The sequence below is a fragment of the Lepidochelys kempii genome, chromosome 25 (genome assembly GCF_965140285.1).
Source record: "Lepidochelys kempii isolate rLepKem1 chromosome 25, rLepKem1.hap1, whole genome shotgun sequence".
Taxonomy (NCBI): Eukaryota; Metazoa; Chordata; order Testudines; family Cheloniidae; genus Lepidochelys; species Lepidochelys kempii.
This window is the reverse complement of record NC_136404.1, coordinates 17,638,326-17,660,223: the sequence shown is the minus strand read 5'-3', so window position 1 is coordinate 17,660,223 and position 21,898 is coordinate 17,638,326. Positions and strand designations below refer to the sequence as shown.

Genomic DNA, 21,898 nt, shown 5'->3' with positions numbered 1-21,898 from the left:
GGTTTATGCTGTAAAGACTGTCTTGCAGCGTCCTCTGAGCCTTATCCAAGGTCCCCCTGGTACAGGAAAAACTGTGACATCAGCCACTATTGTCTACCATTTAGCTAGGCAGGGCAATGGGTAAGAAATTTTAACTGATAACTGAATATTTTATATATGTTGAAGCTGTGTGATACTTTAAGCACTTTCTCTGTATTGATAAATAGAAATTATATTCTACAGCTATTAAAGTATATACTTAAAATACAATGCTGTCTTGCTACAGTTGGAACATTTCTTCCAGAAGTGTGCCACTCCTGGAAAGACTTTCAAAATGCTGAATTTGAAAAACATATGTGAATAACTTATCTTTAGGATATATTCAGATTTTGGATGATTCTGATCTTGTCTTGATTAGCTTTTTTCCCTCTAGGAAAGTTTTATAATTCCTCATCACTTGTGCTGACATTTTTTTTTCTTTTGTTTAATTTTTAAGGCCTGTGTTAGTTTGTGCCCCAAGTAACATAGCTGTGGATCAGCTCACTGAGAAGATCCATCAGACAGGACTAAAAGTTGTTCGTCTATGTGCTAAAAGCCGCGAGGCAATTGATTCTCCTGTATCTTTCCTGGCATTGCACAACCAGATCAGAAACATGGATAGGTAAGAAGTTGTCCAAGAAAAATGGCTTGGGTGCTTGGTGTTGCAGTAGGTTATCTACATGAGAATGGCAAAATGCATTCGATCTAATGCAGTGATTGGGATAAGCCATGACTTAATAAATAATGTGAATTCAGTTGTCCCTTGTGGACTAGGGTGGGGGAGGGATAGCTCAGTGGTTTGAGCAATTGGCCTGCTAAACCCAGGGTTGTGAGTTCAATCCTTGAGGGGACCATTTAGGGATCTGGGGCAAATATTGGGGATTGGTCCTGCTTTGAGCAGGGGGTTGGACTAAATGACCTCCTGAGGTCCCTTCCAACTCTGATATTCTATGATTCAATGACTGCCACACACAAAAAAAGTCCACTGCACAACTGCCATTCTGCTCAAGGGAGCCCTAGAACCCCAAATATCAGGAGTTGTACACTTGAATTTTAAGAAGAAAACATGATTGTTTTGATTTCAAATTCCTTTGCTGTGTAGTATGCCTGAGCTCCAGAAATTGCAGCAGCTGAAAGATGAAACTGGAGAATTGTCATCTGCTGATGAGAAACGCTATCGTGCACTGAAACGAACAGCAGAGCGTGAATTACTTATGGTACAGACTCCTTTTCTCTGTTCGGATGTGTCATTTTTTTGCAGACTAGTGAAGGTTGGATAAGTAAATGTTAAAAACAGTGCTGAGGGTGCTGGTGCTGAAATACGTGTTTTTGTCTGTTTATCAGAATGCAGATGTTATTTGCTGCACATGCGTGGGAGCAGGTGACCCAAGACTTGCAAAAATGCAGTTTCGTTCCATTTTAATTGATGAAAGCACACAGGCTACTGAACCAGAATGTATGGTGCCAGTTGTTCTGGGAGCCAAACAGGTATGAAGGGTTGCTCTGAAAAATAATGGAACTCATAAGCAGATACAAACAGATAGCTATTCGCTACTTATAATGCACAGAAAATTATTGTTGCCATTTTTCCTGTTCGTGCTCCTGTGGGAGTGAAAACTCCCTACTTTCTGAATAGACAGTTCCCTACTGCAGGTCCAAACAACTTTTGTTTTATGTGACAGCAATAAAATTGTCCTCTTTCCAAAGTGCTATCTTTGTTTCAGTGTGCTTGACATGTTAAGGTCTGACTGGAGACTTCACCTCTGGATGACTCTAAGGGGCTACAAGGTCTGCTATTCGTTACTGGATATAAAGCATATTTGAAACTCATCAGCTTTCTTGCTGATAATTTTAGAGTAATGTGCTATACATTCAGTTTGACTTGAAATCAGTCTGTTGTAGCATTGCATCAGCTAGGACATCTGCGTGAGAGCTTAAGGTGTCTATACTATAGTCAGTGTTGAATGTTTTTTTTTTTCTTTTCTTTTTTTAACAGCTGATCCTTGTAGGTGATCACTGCCAGCTTGGTCCTGTTGTGATGTGTAAAAAAGCTGCAAAGGCAGGCCTGTCTCAGTCCCTTTTTGAGAGGCTTGTGGTGCTGGGTATCCGTCCAATTCGCCTGCAAGTGCAGTATCGTATGCACCCTGCACTTAGTGCTTTTCCATCCAACATCTTTTATGAGGGGTCACTCCAGAATGGTGTTACTGCAGGTAAAATACAATTGGCACAGTCCAAAATTGACTTGCATGCAATCCACCGAGAATCAGAACGAGGGATTCATTAATATAAAATGTCCTAACCACATTTGTTGAAATGGGGGCATTGACTGTGGACTGCAGCTAATTTTAATGGTTGCTCAGTGCATTTAAGGTGTGTGACGCTAAAGGAGCGTTGTGAATGTTCTGGCTTATATTTTTTTCCTCCTCAGCGGACCGTGTGAAAAAGGGATTTGATTTCCAATGGCCCCAGCCAGATAAGCCAATGTTTTTCTATGTGACACAGGGTCAAGAAGAAATTGCCAGTTCAGGCACCTCTTACTTAAACAGGTAAATAAAATTCAATGCTAATGTTATATAAGTGGGGAAAATTTTCAGTAGTGACTAAGTCCCATTGAAAATCAATGAGACTTAAGTGCCTAGGAATTTTTCCTATCTTGCCTTCACATTTAGTGCCTTAATTGATTCTCCTAATATTTGTAGGAAGGATGATGAATGACCTTATGTCTAAGGCACTGGAGAGGGACTCAAGAGACGGGGGTTCAGTTCCTAGCTCGGGTACAGACTGTGACCCATGGGCAAATCACTTAATCTCTGTGCCTCAGTTCCCTACCTGTAAAATGAAAAATTCCCCTATCACAGGGCTCTTTTGTTGTGAAATTCATAATATTTGGGAGGTGCTTGGATATTGTGGTGATGGGGCGGGGGGGCGCAAACAAGTTCTTAGATGTATAAATGAGCCTAGGCATCTAAGTTAGAGTTCTGTCTCATTTAGATGAGAAATTAATTTCTATAACCATAAGTGATATTTGTCCCTTAGGCCAGCACACTGGAATAGTTACACAACATTGTCCTAGTCCAGATATTTGAACTCCAAAGTACTGTTTTAATTCAGTAGAAGAGAAGGATTCGTGGTCCTGCTAACACCAGAGATTGAAATAATTGTGTATCCATTTAAGTTTACTTGTGTGGTGGGTAACGCTGTGGATACATGTTCTCACTTTCAAAAGCAAGCCAACATCAAGCACAGATCTGTGTGGTGTGAATTGATTACTGCAGCAGCAAATTCCAGTCAACTGCTATATGGAAGCATTGGGCTCCAATATACACTAGCTTCTGAAGAAAAAAGGCTTCTGTTGGAGCTGTCTGTCTGATAACATAGGTCAAAGAGTGCAAAGAATAAACACATGTAGTGGAAAAGGATATCTTTAATCTGGCACTTCTCCCCTCGTCTTCCTCCTTCCGCTTCTCCCTCTCCCTCCTGCTCCTTTAAAACCTCTCCCAGGAAGTTTACTTCTATGTTTATGCAGCTATTGGGAGTGCTTGTCACCGCTTCACTCTCATGGTATTAATACGGTTTCTCTCTCAGTGCCTTTCATCACAATATATTATCCATCACTGCTGAAATGCAGCACCGAAGGAAACCAACTTGCACATGAATGATACAACAGCAGGCAGAAAGCGAAGTTTAGTTTAGAACTGTGCAATGTTAAAAAAATGAATAAATAAGTGCCCATGGGATCTTTACTGTCCATACAGCAGACAGGATCTGTTTTTAAGATCTCCTCCAAAATACGTTTGCACAATAAACTGTAAGGTATACAGATTCTCTGCTTTGGAAGGATGAAGACAGACTTCAACTTGTCATTCCAGGGCATCTAGGTATTTAGCTTTGCTGGGTAAGGAATACCATATGTAAGAGGAGGTTCCAGTTTCCATTTTAACCTGTTCCTTTTTCAGGTGCAGATAGCTTTTTTACTAAATTTCCTTTCAGCTAAAACTTTCTTTCCATGTATGGTCTGCAAAGCTTGATTTGAATCAGTCAAACTGGTTGAGTAATGCAAGCATAAGAAAATACTTTCCACTTAAAATAGCCTTCATACAAAAGGCTAATGCAGCATTGAGCCTTGATTTTTTTTTATAGGTCCCGATAACTTGCAAGAAGTATTTAGCAGGTTAAACTTTTATTTATTTATTTAACTTAATTCTGCAATATATCTAGTTTAGTGACTTTAAAAAATAAAACAAAAAACCTCTCTTCCTAGGACGGAAGCTGCTAATGTGGAGAAGATAACTACAAAGTTATTGAAAGCGGGTGCCAAACCTGATCAGATTGGCATTATTACTCCCTATGAGGGCCAGCGCTCTTACCTGGTGCAGTACATGCAGTTCAGCGGTTCCTTGCATACAAAACTCTATCAGGTATGGAGTCTTTGTACGGTTTCACAGTAGACTTTATTTCTGGTCTTCTTTTCACTTTCAAGTTACTTTGAAATTCCAGTTTCAGCTTACTTTAAAAGACCCCAATGACTGTATTATACTGACTATTATACTCTTGGGTCTTCGCTGCAAACAAGACCAAAGTTGTATACTTAATAGAATCCCATTTTTGTAATGCTGAAAACGTTTTGTGAATATATCCTCCACTGAAGGAAGACTTTGATGGAAATAGGCTAGTGGAATATTCCTGGCAGGAGCAAATCTAATTTCTCTGCCAGTTATCCAGATTTTTCCAGTAGGATAGCTTGAGAGCTGCAACACTGATTCGTGCTGTTTAAAATAGCAGTGCTTCAGAATAGTGGGGAGTCCACAGGGCAGTCTGGCAGCAGCGGGGCTAATTTATTTTTCTGGTACAGATGTTAGTATGCCTAGTGAATGATAGCATAGCACTGATCTGTAACAGTTATTTGTTCTAAAACCAAGAATGCTTTTTTCTCCCTCAGTGAAACTGCTTTTATTCATTAACTCATCTGATCATTCCACTAATGTCACAAGAACAACATTGTTCGCAAAATGATGCGGTTGGTTAGAGATGTTGCGCCAAAATGCTTTATAATACTGATCCTTAACACAGTTCTCTTCTCCTTGCACTGGGCTTCGAATGGGACACAGTTTACATGGTGGTTCTCCTTTGCAGGAAGTGGAAATTGCAAGTGTTGATGCTTTCCAAGGTCGAGAGAAGGACTTTATTATCCTTTCTTGTGTAAGAGCCAATGAGCACCAAGGAATTGGATTTTTAAATGATCCCAGACGTCTTAATGTGGCTCTCACCAGAGCAAGGTGCAGTATGATTATAATACTCTGCATAGGTGTAGCAGACTTTTATTACTTACATGAGCTCTTGCCCAACAAAAACTGTGCTGTTTTTGGAAATCTAAGATGAACAGAACGATCTGAGTAAGCTGACAGGAACGTTAAAATGATTCCCGCATCTCTAGAAACACTCATACCAACTGAAATGACATTGGTCATATAGCTTTAACATTCAAGTGACTACAAATTGTCAGAAAATGACAATTTGTGGAGGAGTCTGACCTTGAAACAGGCATGTCCCTTCCTCCTCACATCCGTTTGCTGAGGCAGAAAGGGAGTTCCATGTCATTCATTTTTTCCCCATTTTCCAACAGTCAGCAGAAGCTGGGGTGCCTTGACTGCTCTGCTTCTCTCTCTCAGCAATTGTTTCTCTGGGTTCTTCTCTCCTGTGAATGGGTCTAGAGTTTGCCTCTGCCTCATGGGGGGCACTTGAGGGGTGGGGAAGTGTGAAATTGATGCTTTGTCAGTTTCACTGATGCCCACAGGTTTACTTTAAAAGGGGTTTTTTGGGTGAACTAATCTGGTTGAAGTGCACAGTAGGTTTGTTTGCTAAATTAGTCAATATAGCATACCATTACCAGTATAATGAAATCACTGCAGCAATCTTTCTTAAATGACTGTATGGCATAATAGTCTTTTTGTGATAAATATTGGCCACAGGATCAATGTCTCTTGGCTTTACCTTAATGGATTTTGCAATAGATCAAGGCATCTAATGAAAGGAGCTAGTCTGTGGCTGCATCCACTTCCATTGTCCTCTTCCAAACCATAGCCATTAGAGGCCTTATTTAAGGCTGTAAGTGTTTAATTGCAGGCACAGATGTTCACTAGCACAGCAAAAGCAGCATATTTAAACATTCTGTAGTCCCACATGCTCCTTCTCTTCTTTTTCTCCTTGACAATTCCTGCTATAGGCAGAAGTAATCTGTTTGCCCTGTAGGGCAAACTGTTGGGAGTGGTATGCACGAAACAACCACTAGCAAGATTTTATGACCTCCACTGATTTGGGAAAAGCTGGAAGCAGGGTATAAAACTAACAAAACCTCCTTCTCAGCTGCCACTCAGATGTGTGCCGATGAACCTGAGGCCTTAGTTGAGCTGGGACTATATTCTCTTTGCAGTTCATACGTATAAGGATAGTGGGAGGTACAGCCGTGTAGAGGGAGAATATATCTCGACTTGAGCAACTTTCTACATCTTATTCTGCGTTTTGTCATGTCATGTTAATTTGGTTAATGTAGAATTTCTTAAAAATAAGCTTTACAGTTGACTGCTGACTTATCTGACATGACCATCTGCTATTCCATAGATATGGAGTAATTATTGTTGGAAACCCAAAAGCTCTGTCTAAACAGCCACTTTGGAATCACCTGCTGAACTACTACAAGGAGCAGAAGGTACTGGTAGAGGGACCACTAAACAATCTCCGAGAAAGCCTTATGCAGTTCAGCAAGCCCCGTAAACTTGTCAATACCATCAACCCAGTAAGTTACTACAAATGCACTAGTCTGTCTTTTTAAAAAATGTATATGGGAGAAAGGGAAACATGACTGTAAAATGGTCAGATTTTCCTGTGACCCACTTTATCTCAAGGTTGTGGCTGGAGGGGATTGGTGGGATTTTGGTCCTAGTGAGAAACTGATGGTGGTGGGGCTGACTTTTGTGGGAGATGGTAGTGAATGTCCTGCTCTCCCTTGCCTGCACAGTGCTTTTTCAGGGGCAGCACTACTTCAGGATACTGCAGGGCTCTTTCTATAGCATCTTGAAGCCCCACTTCCTATGGTGTGAAGCTGAGCCCTATGTGAGATGAGGGAAAGGTGAAAGCTGCCCTGGGATCCAGAGGCAGAGCAGTGCGGGGAGGGAGCTTGCTCATTCCCTCACTTGCTCAGTCCTAGCAACTATGTTTTTTCTGTGGGTTTTTTTCTTAGCTGGTGGGATGTCACCAAGCAGGTTGCCTCCTTAGATCTGCTTCCAGGGCCAGCCCAACTGGATGAGAAGCCTTTTTGTAATCTCATCTTTCTTGTGTAGGGTTTTAAATGTAGGCAGTAGTTTTTGAAATTAAGCATTCTGTAAGAATGTCAGATTTCCTAGATGTGACTAAACTTATTAAGCTTAAATGTGATTTTATCCTACTATCTTCAGCTAAATATGGATCAGTGGCAGTAAATACAAATAACTCTTGTCATTGGGTTCTGGTGATACCCTGAGTCCTGAGGACAGAGCAAAGGAGAACTGTGTGATAAGAACTGTAAAATGGTGTCAGTCTCATGAAACTCTAGCCCATTTTAAATTGAAAAACACTTAAAATAATAACTGGAAATAAATGACTGATTTAAATGGCAGATTTGGATGTCTTTCATGCATATATCTAAAGCTGAAATGTATTTGATACTTGGACAGGTAGAACCGAACACAATCCCTACCCTGAAGAACTTTAGAGTAAAGTTGCAATGCTTTTCAGTTTGCAACATTGGTTCTAAATGTAAGGATTTATTGTCTAACTTCATGTAACATTTTTAGGGTGCCCGTTTCATGACTACTGCCATGTATGATGCACGTGAAGCTATTATCCCAGGATCTGTCTATGACCGGAGCAGTCAAGGTAAGGAAGCTGTGGGAGTTGAACTCCTTTATTGACTTTTCCAATTATGTAGTCATCAGGTGGGCTCTTTACTCTTTGATGCTGAACTAGGATTTCTCTTGAAAGCTTCCAAGTAAAGAACGGCTTCTCACCATGTACAAACTAAACTGCTTTGGGCAAAATTTTACAATGAAAACTCTGATTTCTAAATTTAATGGTGGCATGGACCACCGTACAAACGTGGCGTGTCAGAAATCCCAAATTAACCTTTAGTGTAAACTCTTTCGTAACTTGACTTAACTATTTGACTGTTGCTGATCTGTAGGTTGCTCTGTGGAATGCTTTGATAGTACAAAAAATCCAGAGAGACAATAACATTGAGCTGTTACATTTTTCTAGGCCGCCCATCGAACATGTACTTCCAAACACATGATCAGATTGGAATGATTAGTGCTGGACCCAGCCATGTCACTGCTATGAACATTCCTATCCCTTTCAACCTGGTGATGCCACCAATGCCACCACCAGGATATTTTGGGCAGGCTAATGGACCGGCAGCAGGTATGTAATCATTAAATACAGACCAAAAATACCATTTTCGTTACCTTTGACTCTCCCTCCCAGTGACACTATGGAAGCGGCATTTTGAGGTCCAGGTGGAGGGAGTGTTTTACAATGGCTTCTGGTAACACTTCTGGCTAAACTTGCAGCAGTGTTGATGGTTTAGCCTTCCTCAGCTGTAAGAATTGGTGGACATGATATAAAGCTTCCGATTATCTGCCAGGCTCTAAGAAAACTTCCTGTCCATCAGGGTCGAACAGTATACTTTATACTGTCTCTAAACCTTTAGATTCATAGATAGTTGCTACCTGAATAAATGTAATGTGTAGTTTGCTAAGCCACCAGTATACATTTGACTAGAAACAAAGTTAAATCATTACATATATAAAATATCTTCACTCCTTTGGCGGGGGCTAACTTTTTCAGGACGTGGGACACCTAAAGGAAAGACTGGTCGTGGTGGGCGCCAGAAAAATCGTTTTGGGATTCCTGGAACTAGCCAGTCAAACCTTCCAAACAGTCAAGCGAGCCAAGATGTGGTGTCCCAGCCATTCTCCCAGGGTCCACTGACTCAGGGTTATATCTCCATGAGTCAGCCATCACAGATGAGCCAGCCAGGACTCTCCCAGCCAGAATTATCACAGGTAAGAGTGTAATGATCCTATCTGTAAACTCCCTAGGCTACAAAGTGGATTTTTTTGGCCAGGCGTCATGTGTGGAAGAGGGGGTGGGGTGTATCCGGTAGTATCTGAGAGTACATTGCCATTCTCCCACGCATTCACAGTCTGAATATAAGGATATTTCCCCTTGAGGTATATGCATTAAGCTCTGTGTTGCACATGCATTCAGGCACATAAATGTTGCACTTCATTTTTACATGGTAATTTCATTTCACTATAGGCCCTAACCTGAAATCAGACCCATTCCTAAAGAGGAACGTATTTCAGTAACTTAAAACCGTTATTGCAAATACTGGGCATTTCAGTAATACTTGCAACTACACGGGGTAAATCACTGTAGAAATTCATCGGCAAAGGGGTTGATTTAGGGGACAGTCTGAAGGAAAAATTGTTACATGGCAGCCACGACCCCATTTGCTGTTTAATGCAGCATACGCTCTTGAAACCCTAATGCTACAAAAGGTTTGGGCGCCTAACAGAGAAACTCTCTCCTATTTCAGGACAGTTACCTTGGGGATGAGTTTAAATCGCAGATGGATGTGGCGCTGTCGCAGGACTCTACTTACCAGGGTGAACGTGCATATCAACATGGTGGAGTGACAGGACTGTCACAGTATTAGAGTGTAAGGCACTTAGATTCCGTTCTGTGTTTCTTTACTCTCATGACTTAAGTTCCTAAGAGCACCCTCTAGTGCACACGGCCGGGGGAAATGGTTAATGTGAATTCTGTTGTCCTTTCCTTTCTTTAGGTTGAGGAAGAAGAGCTAAGCTTGTGTGGAGCTTAGTTCCATCAGCATTTTATTCTGGGTAATAAAAAAAATAAAATAAAATGGATACCTGTTTTCCACTGCTAAAACTGAAGCACCACTGTGTGAGAGCAACAGGAGAAAGAAAGAAAGAAACCAACCAACGGAGAGGAGAGCGAAAGGAGCGCGCGTGAGAGCCCACTGCTAGCTCACTGAGACAGGGAGACTGACCGGAGAGAGGAGAGAGCACCAAAGGACTGGCTGGCGCCTCACTGGGAAGGCAACTCGCCCTGAAAGAATGAGTGGTCAGCTCAGTCCCTGCTCCCCCAGTCAACGAAGCTTGAGAGAAGGGCCTTAAGCAGGTTTCACTTCATTCCATACTTCTCTTTGCGAGCAGGGCATCACTTTTCAGAGCAGGAGGGGAGAGGAAAACCCTCATCTCAGAGTTGTTCTCATTTGAAAAGGTACTATATTTTAGCAGTAACTGTTGACGTTTTAAAAGCAGAGTATCTAAAGAGGAAAGATCCTGCCGAAAAGTGACAGTAAGCCAAGCAGAAAAACCAGCCAGAACATGGTGACTGTTCAACGCTGAGATGCAGGTTTTGTTGTCCAAAACTGGCTCTGAAATTCTAGTGTCATCATGTCGCCCACATTCTGAACTGGTATTTCGTGACAAGGTGGTTTTAAAGAGATTCTTTCAAAGGAGCACTGAATTTTTAGAAGTGTCTCTGAATTCTTAGTAGTGGACCTGGGAGATCCTTGTTCTGAGAAGCTTACCAAAAAAAAAGTAAAACAAACAAAAACAAAAAAATCTAAATTAGAGCACCAACCTTGAGAACTTTCAGTGTGATTTAAAGTTGCAGCAATCAGCCTCTTCTTCCTACAATGGATAGCAGTTAGGAGTGAAAGGAGCCTGCATGCTCAAGCAGGAGGAGGGTTTCGAAGTGTTTTCTGTATGCTTTAATTGGCTACTGTCTGGACTCTACTCTGTGAAAACAAGCCTTTCTGTAAGATGAACTGTGCGCTTAAAAGGGGATGGGTTCCTGTGCCCTTCGGCCCTGGAGGAAAAGACGCTAGGAGGCCTGCTTTATTCACTCCCACTGATGCTGGGAGGAAGTATTGGAAACTGGGGATTATATTGGTTTTGAAGTAAAGACTCTACAATGATATTGAAGCAGGTTGGAAAAAAATAAATGGAAAAAGCAGGCAGTTGTTGGAAGGTGGCCTCTGATAGATGGGTATAATTAGAGACAATGGATTAGGCTTTTGTGTGGCTTCTTCTTTAGTGATTTAATGCAGATAGCTGAATGATTCAGGTGTTGAAGTTAAAAACAACCCTGGAGACTGCTTTTTGGGTAGTGAACATGGCTGTGGCATCAGTGCTGACTTGAGAAGTAGTTGGAAGTCAAACTGAAAACAGCACATAAAAAAGCCATCCAATTTCTAAGTTGTACCTGTGTCCTAAACAAGTCAAGTGGGAACACTGGGAGCATTTTATTTGTCTAAACCTTTTTAGAAACAGCACAGAGAACTTAAATTCCTACTAACCCATTTTTATCAGATCTCTAAATTAGAATAACCTCTACCTCCTAATTGGCTAAAAATCAGTAGTGTGTGAATTAATTACTAAACTAGATGTTTTTTAAAGTTTACGAATTAAGTTAGCTTTATAATCAAAGGGCTCCAAGTGTTTCTAGTCTTTTTTTGAGGAACTAAAAAAAAAAAACAGAAAACAACCCTCTCAATGAATGTACTTAGAACAAAACCCACCTCTTGTAATTTGGAAACACCCACTTGCATTACTCTGTCCTTTCTGTAGATTAGCAATCTGCTTTCATAACTTGTATTTGCTGTAGCTTTCCATGTCTCCTCCCCCCCGCCCATAGAGTAGTAAACCTACAGGTTTTGTAGGTAATGTACACATGAAATTTAGAACAGATGTTCTAAATTCACTGTGTTTAGTCCTGCAGTGAATTGTTCATAAACTGCAAAAAAAATTAGAAACCTTTCTGAAACAAAACAACCATTCTTGTTTCATAAAAAGCCTCCAGAGTTTAGACTTCTATAATGTGCAAAGAATGGAGACACAGGCCACCTTCCTTCATGTAAGAGGGACTATTTTATTTATTAACATTTTACTTTTTTTTTCCCTTCTGGGTAGGCTGCGTAGTTGCATAGAGATTTGAGATAGGTTTAAGCTGTAACTCCTTGTGCAATGCAATCCATTGAGTGATGTGTAACCCCTTCTCCCCCTTCCCCCAACCCCTTTATTTCACTGGTTGGAATGCTTGCCTCTGCTTTGCGCTGTTTTTTCCTTTGGAGCAGTTACTCTGAGTTTTATAAATCCACAGACGACAGTGCAAGCACTGTTACTCCTTTGATTTTGTCTGTATGTTTTAAACCTGTTTGTCATCAATAAAAAATTAATAAAGAGCTCTTGCATTCAAGCTGGGACCTATATTTCAGGAACCATTTTGGACCTTTTAAAAACAATATTTGTGACTATTTGGCCCAGTGTTTGATGGTATAAACTTCAAGTTTATTACATTTTAACACATACTAGTACAAAAGTGTGGTGTGTTTATAGCATACATGGATAAGCAAATGAACTGTGAAAAGTTGGTTAAAGGTAAGTACCCCACCTGTACCCCCTCCTTTGGGTCTTGTCCAGATGTGCATGCCATAGGAATGTTTAGAAACCCACTGAGGCATTCTGTGCCCATGCATTGATGTTACATAGGTTATATGGCAGTAATCAGTTCCCCTTTTTATGAAAGGCTGTTAGAGGAGCTTGATTTTTTTTAATACTGATGGCTAGAGCTTACTTCTTCCAGGCTGGGAATACTTCCTTGCATAAAACCCATTGGAAGTAACGGCAAGACCCTTTTAAGGCTTTCATCTGACCCCCTTTCAAGTTGCATGTTTAGTGGGCAGCTGTCACTCATCAAAACTCAGATTTGCTCTGATCATGGCTCTGGTGGTAAATCTGAGACAACATAGTGACTGAATAAGTCCTTTTAATAAAAAGTTCAGCTCACACATGCTGACTTAATAGTTTAGATTGATAAACCCAGTCTTGACACCACCAACTGCATTTGGTACAGCAGTCAAGCATTTGAAAGTAGCACTATTTAAGGTACAAATACAGTAAACTTTTTCACACTGCTTTCTGACTGAAGCACAAGCTCAGCTTAGTTTAGCAGGCTGCTGATGTTATGAGCATATTTCATGTTAGTGCACTGGCATCTTCACAGGGGCTGTGATCACTGAAGTAGTTATTTCATGTGTCCACTCTGGTCCACAAAGTATTGCACATGGTTATAGCTGTCTTTCCCTGCTAGCGTGAGAATCCTCTAATTGTTTGGACTGCACGGTGGATAGGACAGAGCCCATTAATCCATCTCTTTGTGCTTTGGTAAATGCAAGTGAAGATTTAGATGGAAAGCAAAAACCTCCCTCACAAGTGTGGCCTAAATGAACTGAGCTTTGAGTTCCTTAATTTGCTGTAGACTAATTTTTCAAAACACTCAGTATAACAAAAGCTAAAATTCCTTTTCTTTCTTAGAAATTCAAGTTTGTTTAATTCCAGGAATTAACTCCACATTAAGAGGTGAGGGTAAGTATTTAAAAAGAAAAACACTAACAGATCAGATTTTTGAGCCTGTCACTGTTACTTTCTAGGTTTTTTTCAGAAGAAATTGACAGATTTCTTAAACTCAAGTTGGCTAGCCACATCTTAAATATTTTATAAATTTGAGTAATTGGTAGTTCTTATAAACCAGTCACTAATCTGACTAGCATCAAACATTTAATAAAGGAATTAGATGCTAGATTTTGATGCAGTTCTTTTTCACTGTACAGAATAATAGGGGGTAAAATGTCTTAGAACACCACAGTAGCCTATGTCTGTGAATCAGTTATCTTCCTAAACTGCGGTGCAGAGGGTACCTGAAAATGTTAGTGCATAATAGTAGGTCACCTGTTTGGAACTGTGGTAGCCTTAAAGTACTCAGCCTTACTTGCTCCTGTTCAACAAAGATTTGGGTATATCCATTAGCACAACACATTCATTGTGTAGGGTAGGGAAAGGACATTGTCTTTGCAAATTAATTAAAATAAGTGGATAAACCTTTTCATTTCCCCATAGGGACAAAGGTCTTTCCTGTTAATACTTAGTGAAACCTTTCTATCAAGACACATTACAAGGTAGATACAAAAAAAACAAGTCTCCACTAGTTTCAATCTGACTGACATTTAAAAAACAGTTCCAAGTCTAATTCAGATTCCTTGCTGCTGCTTATCTTCCCCCAAAAAAACACTGCGATTAAAATAATTGTCCTGTATTTGTCACTGAAAGGCAAAACTTTACTTTGAGCTCCAGTTTGACATCCACACACAGAGGTTGCCACTGTGCACAGATCTAAAGCGTAGGGCCCTGTGACTTGTAAAGTAGCGGTAGCTAGCAACTGCTATGTTCTTTTAGCTACACCAGGAGAGGGGGAGGTTCAGTGCTTGGTGCCTTTGGAAGGTGGGGTGGAGGGTGGGCGGTTCCTGCTATGGTAACTTGTCTAAAATTCAGTCACAGAGGAACACTTCAGTGCAAGGGGGAGATTTCAGAAGTTTTCAGCTGGAAGGGAAGGAAAGTTGCACTGGTAGGGATTACTCAAGTCACATGATGGCTTCAGTTGAGCAGCTGTGGTTGATGACTTTAAAGACTGGAATAAGCTGGCAACTTTGCCCAGGCTTCAAGCATGGCTACTTTAAGACTTCAAACATTCCCAATCTTCTTTTAACATGAATTCCACTTCGAAGAAAACAGGCCATCCCTCAGCCACCTATCCCTTAGCCCTAGCTAATAAACTGATTGATTTACTTTCAGAACAGTGCTGGCTCATGGTAGTGTAAGTGGAGACCTACTAAAACTTCAACTGCCCCAGCTCCTCTGGACTTCAGGCTGAGCATTGCAGCTCTGAAGGATCCCTGTGAAATTCTGTACTAAGAAGTCATCCCTTTTCCTGTTTTTCATCTCCTACCTCTCAGCTGAAGGACAGGCAGCTTCAGCAATTCATTCATAGGGTGTTGGAGAGAGAGAGGTTCCTCACGCAACTGACTTGAATATAGCAAACTTGACCTGCCTTTCACAATGCCATTGCTAGTCCAAGAGGTCTATTGGACATACCACTGATGCCTTAACACGCACAATCTGTTTCAACAGTGCAATAAGTAAAGAACTTAAGTAGCCACAGGTCCTGCTACAAATAGCGTTAAACCCTTATGGAGTCAGCTGGAATCATGCTAAAATGACTCTTAAGCTACTTTCACTGAGCCAAGTCCTCACTGCTCCATGGGTGCCAGGCTAGTGCATTACATAATTGCGCAAGCCACTGCTCTACACCCCCCCCCCCATATTTATTTACTAGGATGTTGTTTAGGTATTGGCTGCTTATCTAGTGCAACATAGCTTAAGATAATTATTAGGAGGCAGGGAATAGTTTTCTGTCCCTATTACTGAGAGAACTCTGACAATCAAGGTGAAAACATTTTTTTAAAAGGAGACCTTGTCTATTCATCTTTCTACTGCTTTCTGCAGCTATCTGCCTGATTCCCAGCTATCGACTAGATTCACGCTCAGTAGGTAACACGTAATACTTTAAAGACAATTCATTGATTCTTTAAATTTGTTTTGAAATAGTTTGGCCACTGGGATTTTTTTTCCTGCAATAAGTCAGCACCCCTCCATCAAGTTGGACACCAAAAATTGATGGCTCCTTAAAAAACAAATTTAGGCCAAATTTTCCAAGCCAGGCTTCTTGCATTATTCAAAAGCCAGAGCCTGACCTCTTAGGCTACGTCTTCACCACAAAAAGGTGTGTTTTACATTGCTAGGATGTTCCAGTGAGAATTCTCTCACTTTGAGAACATGTCACTTCACTTCCCCAGGCCCCACTGTCCTTCTCTGCCCTGGCATCTAATAGCTGGTACTAGTAATGCCCTTTCAAGAGCAATGCGTTAGCAGGCTCCAGGCAGAGGTGATGTTTTAGTTGCAGTGCAGCCCAGTAGAGGAGAAAGGCCTGGTCGTTTCTTCACTCACTGGAAAGAAGGCAGAATTTAGCCAAATTGTCTTCCTGTTCTGGAAAAATAAATCCATGCTAAACTCACGCCAGTTAGCTCAAGAAGCTGAGGCTCCAGCTGAGCTGCTCCTTAGAGCAATGGTGGACGGTGCTGCTGTTCCTACCAGCGTGGGCAAGCTAAGGGTGCGGGGCCTATGGGGCACTGAAGAGCCAGCAGATCTCATTCTTCAATGTCATGGGCACCAGCTCCAGCCATACACCAGTGCCTCCAGGTCAGAACCGAGGAAGGCGGCACAGGGAGAGGAGTGCAGGGACTAACAAGCTGGTGCCACCATCCTCTGCTCAGCACTGGGGCAGCATGAGGAGGGAGGTGGGGAGGCTCAGACTATCACCATTAGATTTCACCAGGTTCCCAGCAAGGCTCCAGGTGGATGAAACCACCAGCAGGTGGGAGTTTGGAAGCCTGATGCCTCCAGCCAATCAGCCTTACATTAGAATCCCAAACTGCATTATCCTCTTGATGCCAGAAGTCAAGAGCTTCCCCTTTGAGGTTGCATTTTGCCACTATGCATCAAAGGGGTAGTTCCGCCATTAACTGCACCAAGGGATGGAAGGGAGGGTCCCTACCCACCCACATGAAGGAGATTTAATACGTTTTGACCTATTACACCAACCAAAAATCCCAGTTACTCCAGCCGTTGACCGTTCTCTGAGACCCATTTGATTTCCTATTCACATCTCGATCAGCAGCTCCATTATCTGCAGCCACACTCATCAACCACCATGTCCTCATAGTGTCTCAGCACCACGTTATCATGGTTGTCATAATACAGGATGGAGATGGGGGACAGCCTCACTGGGACACAGCAGGGCTGGGGGGTTCCTTCTGGGTCAAGGGAGTGCACCATGGTTTGGAGGATGGCGTGGTTGGTGCTGTTGAGTTCTGCCGTCAGCGGGAAGGGGCACTCCCCGAGGCAATAGTTGGCCATGTATCCCTGCGGCGCGATGATCCAGTTCTCCCAGCCCACGTCACTGAAGCTGATGTAGAGCCGCCTTGGCTTGCAGAGGTTGCTTGGAGTGACCGGGGTATAATAGGAGCTTCGCCTCTTCCTGGAGGCCTGGCACTGCTTCTGATTGAGGGACACCACCAACAGCGAGGTGGCAAGGAAGGAGTCGATGCTGGCACAGAGGTTCTGCAGCCTTCGGGGCGGCAAGGCCAAGGCGCTGTCCCCGCTGCCCACCGAGATCTCCAGGATCAAGCCCAGGTTCTTGCTGGGGGTTCTCCAGCCCTTTGCCACTTCGGTCAGGCTGAAGAGGAGGGACTTGTGCAGCTGCGCGAAGGATTGCGCCCCCAGCAGCTTGTGGCTGTACATGTGGGAGGGCATTCCCCGCAGAGACATCTGCAGGGCTTGGTACAGCCGCAGCTCAAAGACCTGCCTGCCGCTGGAAGTGTGATAGGAGTTGTGGCTGAAGTTGATCTCCAGCTGAGCCATTGTCAGTTGCTCCCCCTCCTCCAACACAGAGAAATTAAAGTACAGACGTTTCTCCAGACACAGGAAAGTCTTGGGCTCCCCACTGTGAATGAAGTGGCCTGAGGGAAGGAAAACAGAGGAGGTGGCATTCGTTCTTTGAGCAGGAGGGGCCTCCCCACACACACACTGAGATTCAGAGCAGTAGCAAAGCAGCCAAAAAGGAAGTGGATAAACCTGACCTGACCTGAACTCCTCATTCCCCAGATGAGAAGTGGGCAAACTTCACTTCCCCAATACCTGCCTTGACCATCAACTACACTCCTGGCTCAGCCTGCGCCTGGATGCCGCACGCTGTCCGTGTCCACACTCAGCTCTGCTCTGCGACTCTCCCAGTGCAAAGTCAGGGCTCTCCTGAGGAGCAGAACGAGTCTGACAGATTCACTCCCACCCTCTGATCAGTGCGAGGAAGGAGGATGCGATCCCACTCCATGCTGCGGGTGGGGAGCTGAGGGGCGTGCTTCTCTGCCCCCCAGAGGATACAGGCAACCCAGAGAGTTCGCTCACACACTGGGCCCTGGTTCAGGACATATATTTTAAAGATACAGCTGCCCCCTCAGCCAGTCACTGCTGGGGCGCGAGGCTCCCACTACCCTGGCATCATCTGGAAGCTTCACCACAGCAGAGGTTCCCCATGGCAATAATTATCCACGAGTCCCTGCTGCTGGGTGAAAGCTGCTTGGCTAAGAGAAAGTGGCAGACTGCACAAGAGTAACAAGCCAGAGCCAGCACCAGAGGCAAAGGTCTGCCTAAGCTTTGGGGCTGAGTAGTTTGAATTTGTGGCTGAAGAATAGAACTGGGAGTCAGCACTCGTGGGTTCTCTGCCGCTCGCTGTTTGATCCTAGGAGAGTGACTAGACCAGCTTCCCCATCTGTAAGAGAAGGATAACACCTGCCTCCTTCACAGCACGGAGTGCAGAAGGTCCTGCTCATTTTGGTGCTGCTGTACCAAGAACTGCTAGAACAGGACCGGTCTGCTGGGCCCTTTGGACTCAGACCCTGATTTCACCTGGAAACAACAGATCACTAAAGAAGCGAGTTTAGTGGGGCCTCAGCCTAAGGTCTAGCAAACAACGGGGAAGGGCCCGGAGAGGCCCCGGGCTCAAACAGCAGGAGATGCTGCAAGTCCAGCTAAGGTACAAGGATCAAATGATGGGGTGGGAGCCAGGCCTGCAGCCAGTGCCACAGGCTCAAAGAGAGACCCAGTCAGGCCTTGGTGCTGTGCCAGGCCCCAGCGCGCTGGGCGCTCAATCGTTGCTGCATTCTCTGCCCTAACTGGAAGACAAGAATGCAAACCTGAGTGAAGCCACTGGAGACGCAGCAGCTGCATTAATCGCACCCAGCTAAGGAACCGTAACTCCAGCCCCACTGTCCCCAGTTCCTTTAAAATCTGTGCAGGCCTGATGCTTATGGGAAATAAGGGCCCTTCCGTTTAGGAGTATTACAGAACTGAAGGGTGGGTATCAGACAGGGCCAGGACAGTGCTCCGGGGACGTGCACTACAGGGCACTGAAATCACATCCCCAGCGTCTTCTGTCCTGGTGGTTTCTTTAGATAAGCGCCAGTCATAGAAAAAGTCCCTCCCAGGATGTGAGAGGAAGCGGGCAAGGGTGGAGGTACAACTCAGCCACAGCTCGGGGTGACCAGATGTCCTGATTTTATAGGGACAGTCCCGATATTTGGGGCTTTTTCTTATAGAGGCCTATTACCCCCTACCCCCGTCCCGATTTTTCACACTTGCTATCTGGTCGCCCTAGCACTGTCCTGCAGGATCCCAACGTGTCTCACAAACGTTCCTACTCCTCTCACTCTGGAGAGATTATTTGCCACGTTAGGGCTGGGGAAACTGAGGCACAGAGCAGCGACCTGCCTGAGCTTGCAGAGCGAGTCAGGCGCAGCGCTGATACTCGACCCCAGGAGTCCCAGGGCCCAATCTTTTGCTCCGACCACTGGCCCCCACTGCCTCTCGCCAGCGAACGCCACTCGGCCTGGCGCAAAGGCTCCCCGACGGGGCAAGGCGCCCGCAGCCGGGGGTGAGGAAGAAACCCCAGACGGGCTGGCCCCCAAACCAGCATCCCGGAGGCTCTGTACCTTGGTCAGCGAAGACACGGATGATGTTCCCCGGGACATTAAATTCCTCCACCCTGCAGGCGCGGCCGGGCGCCGTGTCCCCGGGGGAGGGCAGCGCTCGCCGCTGGAAGATCCGCCACAGCACGGCGGGCACCGGGGCCGGGGCCCTGGGGGTCGGCTTGGCGCTCAGGCCCAGGGATTTCAAAAGCGGGAGCTCCAGCCGGCTCCCCAGCGCCGCGCCCAGCAGCGCCCAGAGGAGGCCAGCTGCAAACCGGGCCTTGGCAGGGGCCGGCCCCATGGCTGGGCCGGGCCGAGCCGAGCCGAGCCGGGCAGACAAAGCGCAGTGCCGGAGCCCGGCTCTCCCGAGGGCGTCTGCAGCCACCAGGCAAGAGGGGGGTGTTGATTGCGCGACTGGAGCCTTTGATCTGGCGAGGGCTCGGTTACAGCGAGGCATCCCTGGATTGGGCAGGGGAGTGAGAACAAGCCCCCAGGCCAGGGAGCCCATTAACCCTCTGGAGCCCGAGGGGCGGTGGCTTTGCCTTGCACAGTCTCCGTCTTCTGCTAAACTTGGGGGGGGGGCTGCCTGTCACCACCTGCCCTTGGCTTCACCCCTGCCCGGCTGGGCCATGCACGGGATGTGCTGCCCTTGAGCGGGCAGAACTGACCTAGCCCTGCCCGGGCCACCCCCACACAGTCACCCCCAGGGAAAGCAGCTGAGTGCAGGACAGGGCTGCCCTGGTGCTGGCTCAGCTGCCCCATGGCTGGGGGAGGGCGTGGGGGGGGGGGGGCGATGGAGGGTTTTTGCATCTCCGGCTGCAGCGTGAAGCCACCTCGAGGCCTTATGCTGGCTGTAGCTCACCGAGCATCCCCGGGCCTTTCCAGTGCACCCCACTGAGAAGACAGCAGCCCAGAGCAGGAGAGAGATGGGGGGACCGTGGCCGCTGCATGTGGCAGGCGGACGGAGAGTGGGAGGGGGCTGCATAGGAGCCAGCTGGCCAGGTGCTCACAGGGGCAATGGCCAGACCCTAGCTAGGCCAGAGCTGTGCTCTGGCATCACCACTAAACCAGGGCAGGCGGGTTGCGCTGTCCCACGTAGCCTGCACTGGGGGCTTCCAGACTGGCCTTTCCTGGGCATCAGCACACAAAGCCCCCCACCCCATCTCCTCCCTGCATTGCCCACCATCAAACCCTCCCTGGAGACAGGAATGAGGCCATTCTCCTGCCACACTTGTAAGGCACCCAGCCTGTCTGGGTGTCGGCTTGGTGCCTTGGGGAAGGAGACGGCCATGTGTGAAGTTTCCTCCCTTGAGATCCACAATTCTGCAGTGATCAGGGTCCCACATCCCCATCCCCCACCAATGGCACCTCCTGACTGTCTGTCGCTCCCCCAGCCCTGCCATCCAACCTGATGGGCTGTTAACTTCCACACCAACCTTGTCAACTGGTTCCCTGCAGAGCGAAAGACATACCCGGTATCTACAACAAAGCCTGCTCATCCCGTGCCAGCCCTGCCCTGGCCAGGCCCTGGAGCACCCTGTGACTGGAGCTAATCAGTGGAGTGCGGGAATTAAATTATAAAAGGAAAATAAGCCATCCAGCTGCCATTTCCAGCTACAATGCAGGGAGCAGCCCATCGCTTGCTGCATCCCACCGAGCCCAGGCCTGGCCCCTCAGGAATAGAGCGTTGCAAGCTGGGGGCTGCAGTTCCTGGGCTGAGCTTTGGCCGCATCTGCATCAGTGGGTCTATTGTTTAACCAGACTAAACAGTTAAGCTGGCTGCAGACTCAACGCCCCATCCTGGCCCTGCCCTGCCTGGTCCCGCGATCACCCCTGTGCAAAGTGGGCATGCTGGTGGCAAGGGGACGGTTCTGACCCAGCAGCCACTCTTGCACAGGTGTAACTGCCGATGCACGGTGCAGGGCCAGTGTGGACTGGCCCTTCAATCCCCAAGAGAGTCGGGCCAGTTAACCAGCACACAAGTGGTCCTGCTGCAGCTGGCTCTGTCCTGACTCTTCAACTCATCTGTCCAGAGCAGGACACTGATCCCTAGGAAACCTGCCAGAGAACCCTGCAGCAACGGCCGCACGACGCCCAGGCCTGCCCCAGCATTTGGGTCAGCCACGCGTCAGTATTCAACCCTGCCTCTCCTCGCTGAACCTGCCTGCTCGCACAGCTGCAGCTGCTAACGGGCCCTAGAGCAGCCAGCTGCTTTTAAAGCACAGGCCCTGCTTGAACTACAAGTTACCAAATTTAACACTCCTGCTGGTTAGACACCATCTGCAGTCCCCTGATGTCTCTCCTGATTTACACCACAAGGAATGAGAGCAGGATCAG

The 21,898-nt window shown here is 45.7% G+C and overlaps 2 protein-coding genes across 3 annotated transcripts in view; one reads left to right on the top strand and one right to left on the bottom strand.

The window, feature by feature from the left end:
• The window catches only part of UPF1 (UPF1 RNA helicase and ATPase), a 28,146-nt gene extending 15,818 nt beyond the window's left edge, over positions 1-12,328 (top strand). For both annotated transcript variants that reach the window (XM_073323805.2, XM_073323806.2), the window contains exons 11-24: positions 2-120; positions 476-640; positions 1,121-1,235; positions 1,363-1,506; positions 2,015-2,228; positions 2,447-2,564; positions 4,280-4,436; positions 5,152-5,294; positions 6,637-6,811; positions 7,848-7,929; positions 8,308-8,469; positions 8,896-9,113; positions 9,650-9,772; positions 9,899-12,328. In XM_073323805.2, coding sequence (XP_073179906.1) covers positions 2-120; positions 476-640; positions 1,121-1,235; positions 1,363-1,506; positions 2,015-2,228; positions 2,447-2,564; positions 4,280-4,436; positions 5,152-5,294; positions 6,637-6,811; positions 7,848-7,929; positions 8,308-8,469; positions 8,896-9,113; positions 9,650-9,769 — 1,932 coding nt within the window. In that variant the 3' untranslated portion in view covers positions 9,770-9,772; positions 9,899-12,328. The remainder of the gene's footprint in view (position 1; positions 121-475; positions 641-1,120; positions 1,236-1,362; positions 1,507-2,014; positions 2,229-2,446; positions 2,565-4,279; positions 4,437-5,151; positions 5,295-6,636; positions 6,812-7,847; positions 7,930-8,307; positions 8,470-8,895; positions 9,114-9,649; positions 9,773-9,898) is intronic.
• An 84-nt stretch (positions 12,329-12,412) lies between these two features.
• On the bottom strand, positions 12,413-21,869 carry GDF1 (growth differentiation factor 1). Its single transcript, XM_073323820.2, has 2 exons — positions 19,586-21,869; positions 12,413-17,557 (listed from the first exon to the last, which is right to left on the bottom strand). The coding sequence occupies exons 1-2, from the start codon at positions 20,067-20,069 to the stop codon at positions 16,722-16,724; spliced, it is 1,320 nt and encodes a 439-aa protein (XP_073179921.1). The 5' UTR covers positions 20,070-21,869; the 3' UTR covers positions 12,413-16,721.
• Between the last annotated feature and the right edge of the window lie 29 nt (positions 21,870-21,898).

What these genes read in the sequence shown, in the direction of transcription:
- GDF1 (XM_073323820.2), bottom strand. Translation starts at nt 20,069, where the DNA reads ATGGGCTCCCTGGCCTGGGGGCTTGTTCTCACTCCCCTGCCCAATCCA. An exon ending in CCGTGTCTTCGCTGACCAAG is followed by an intron (nt 17,558 to 19,585) that starts GTACAGAGCCTC and finishes TCCTTCCCTCAG; the next exon opens with GCCACTTCATTCACAGTGGG.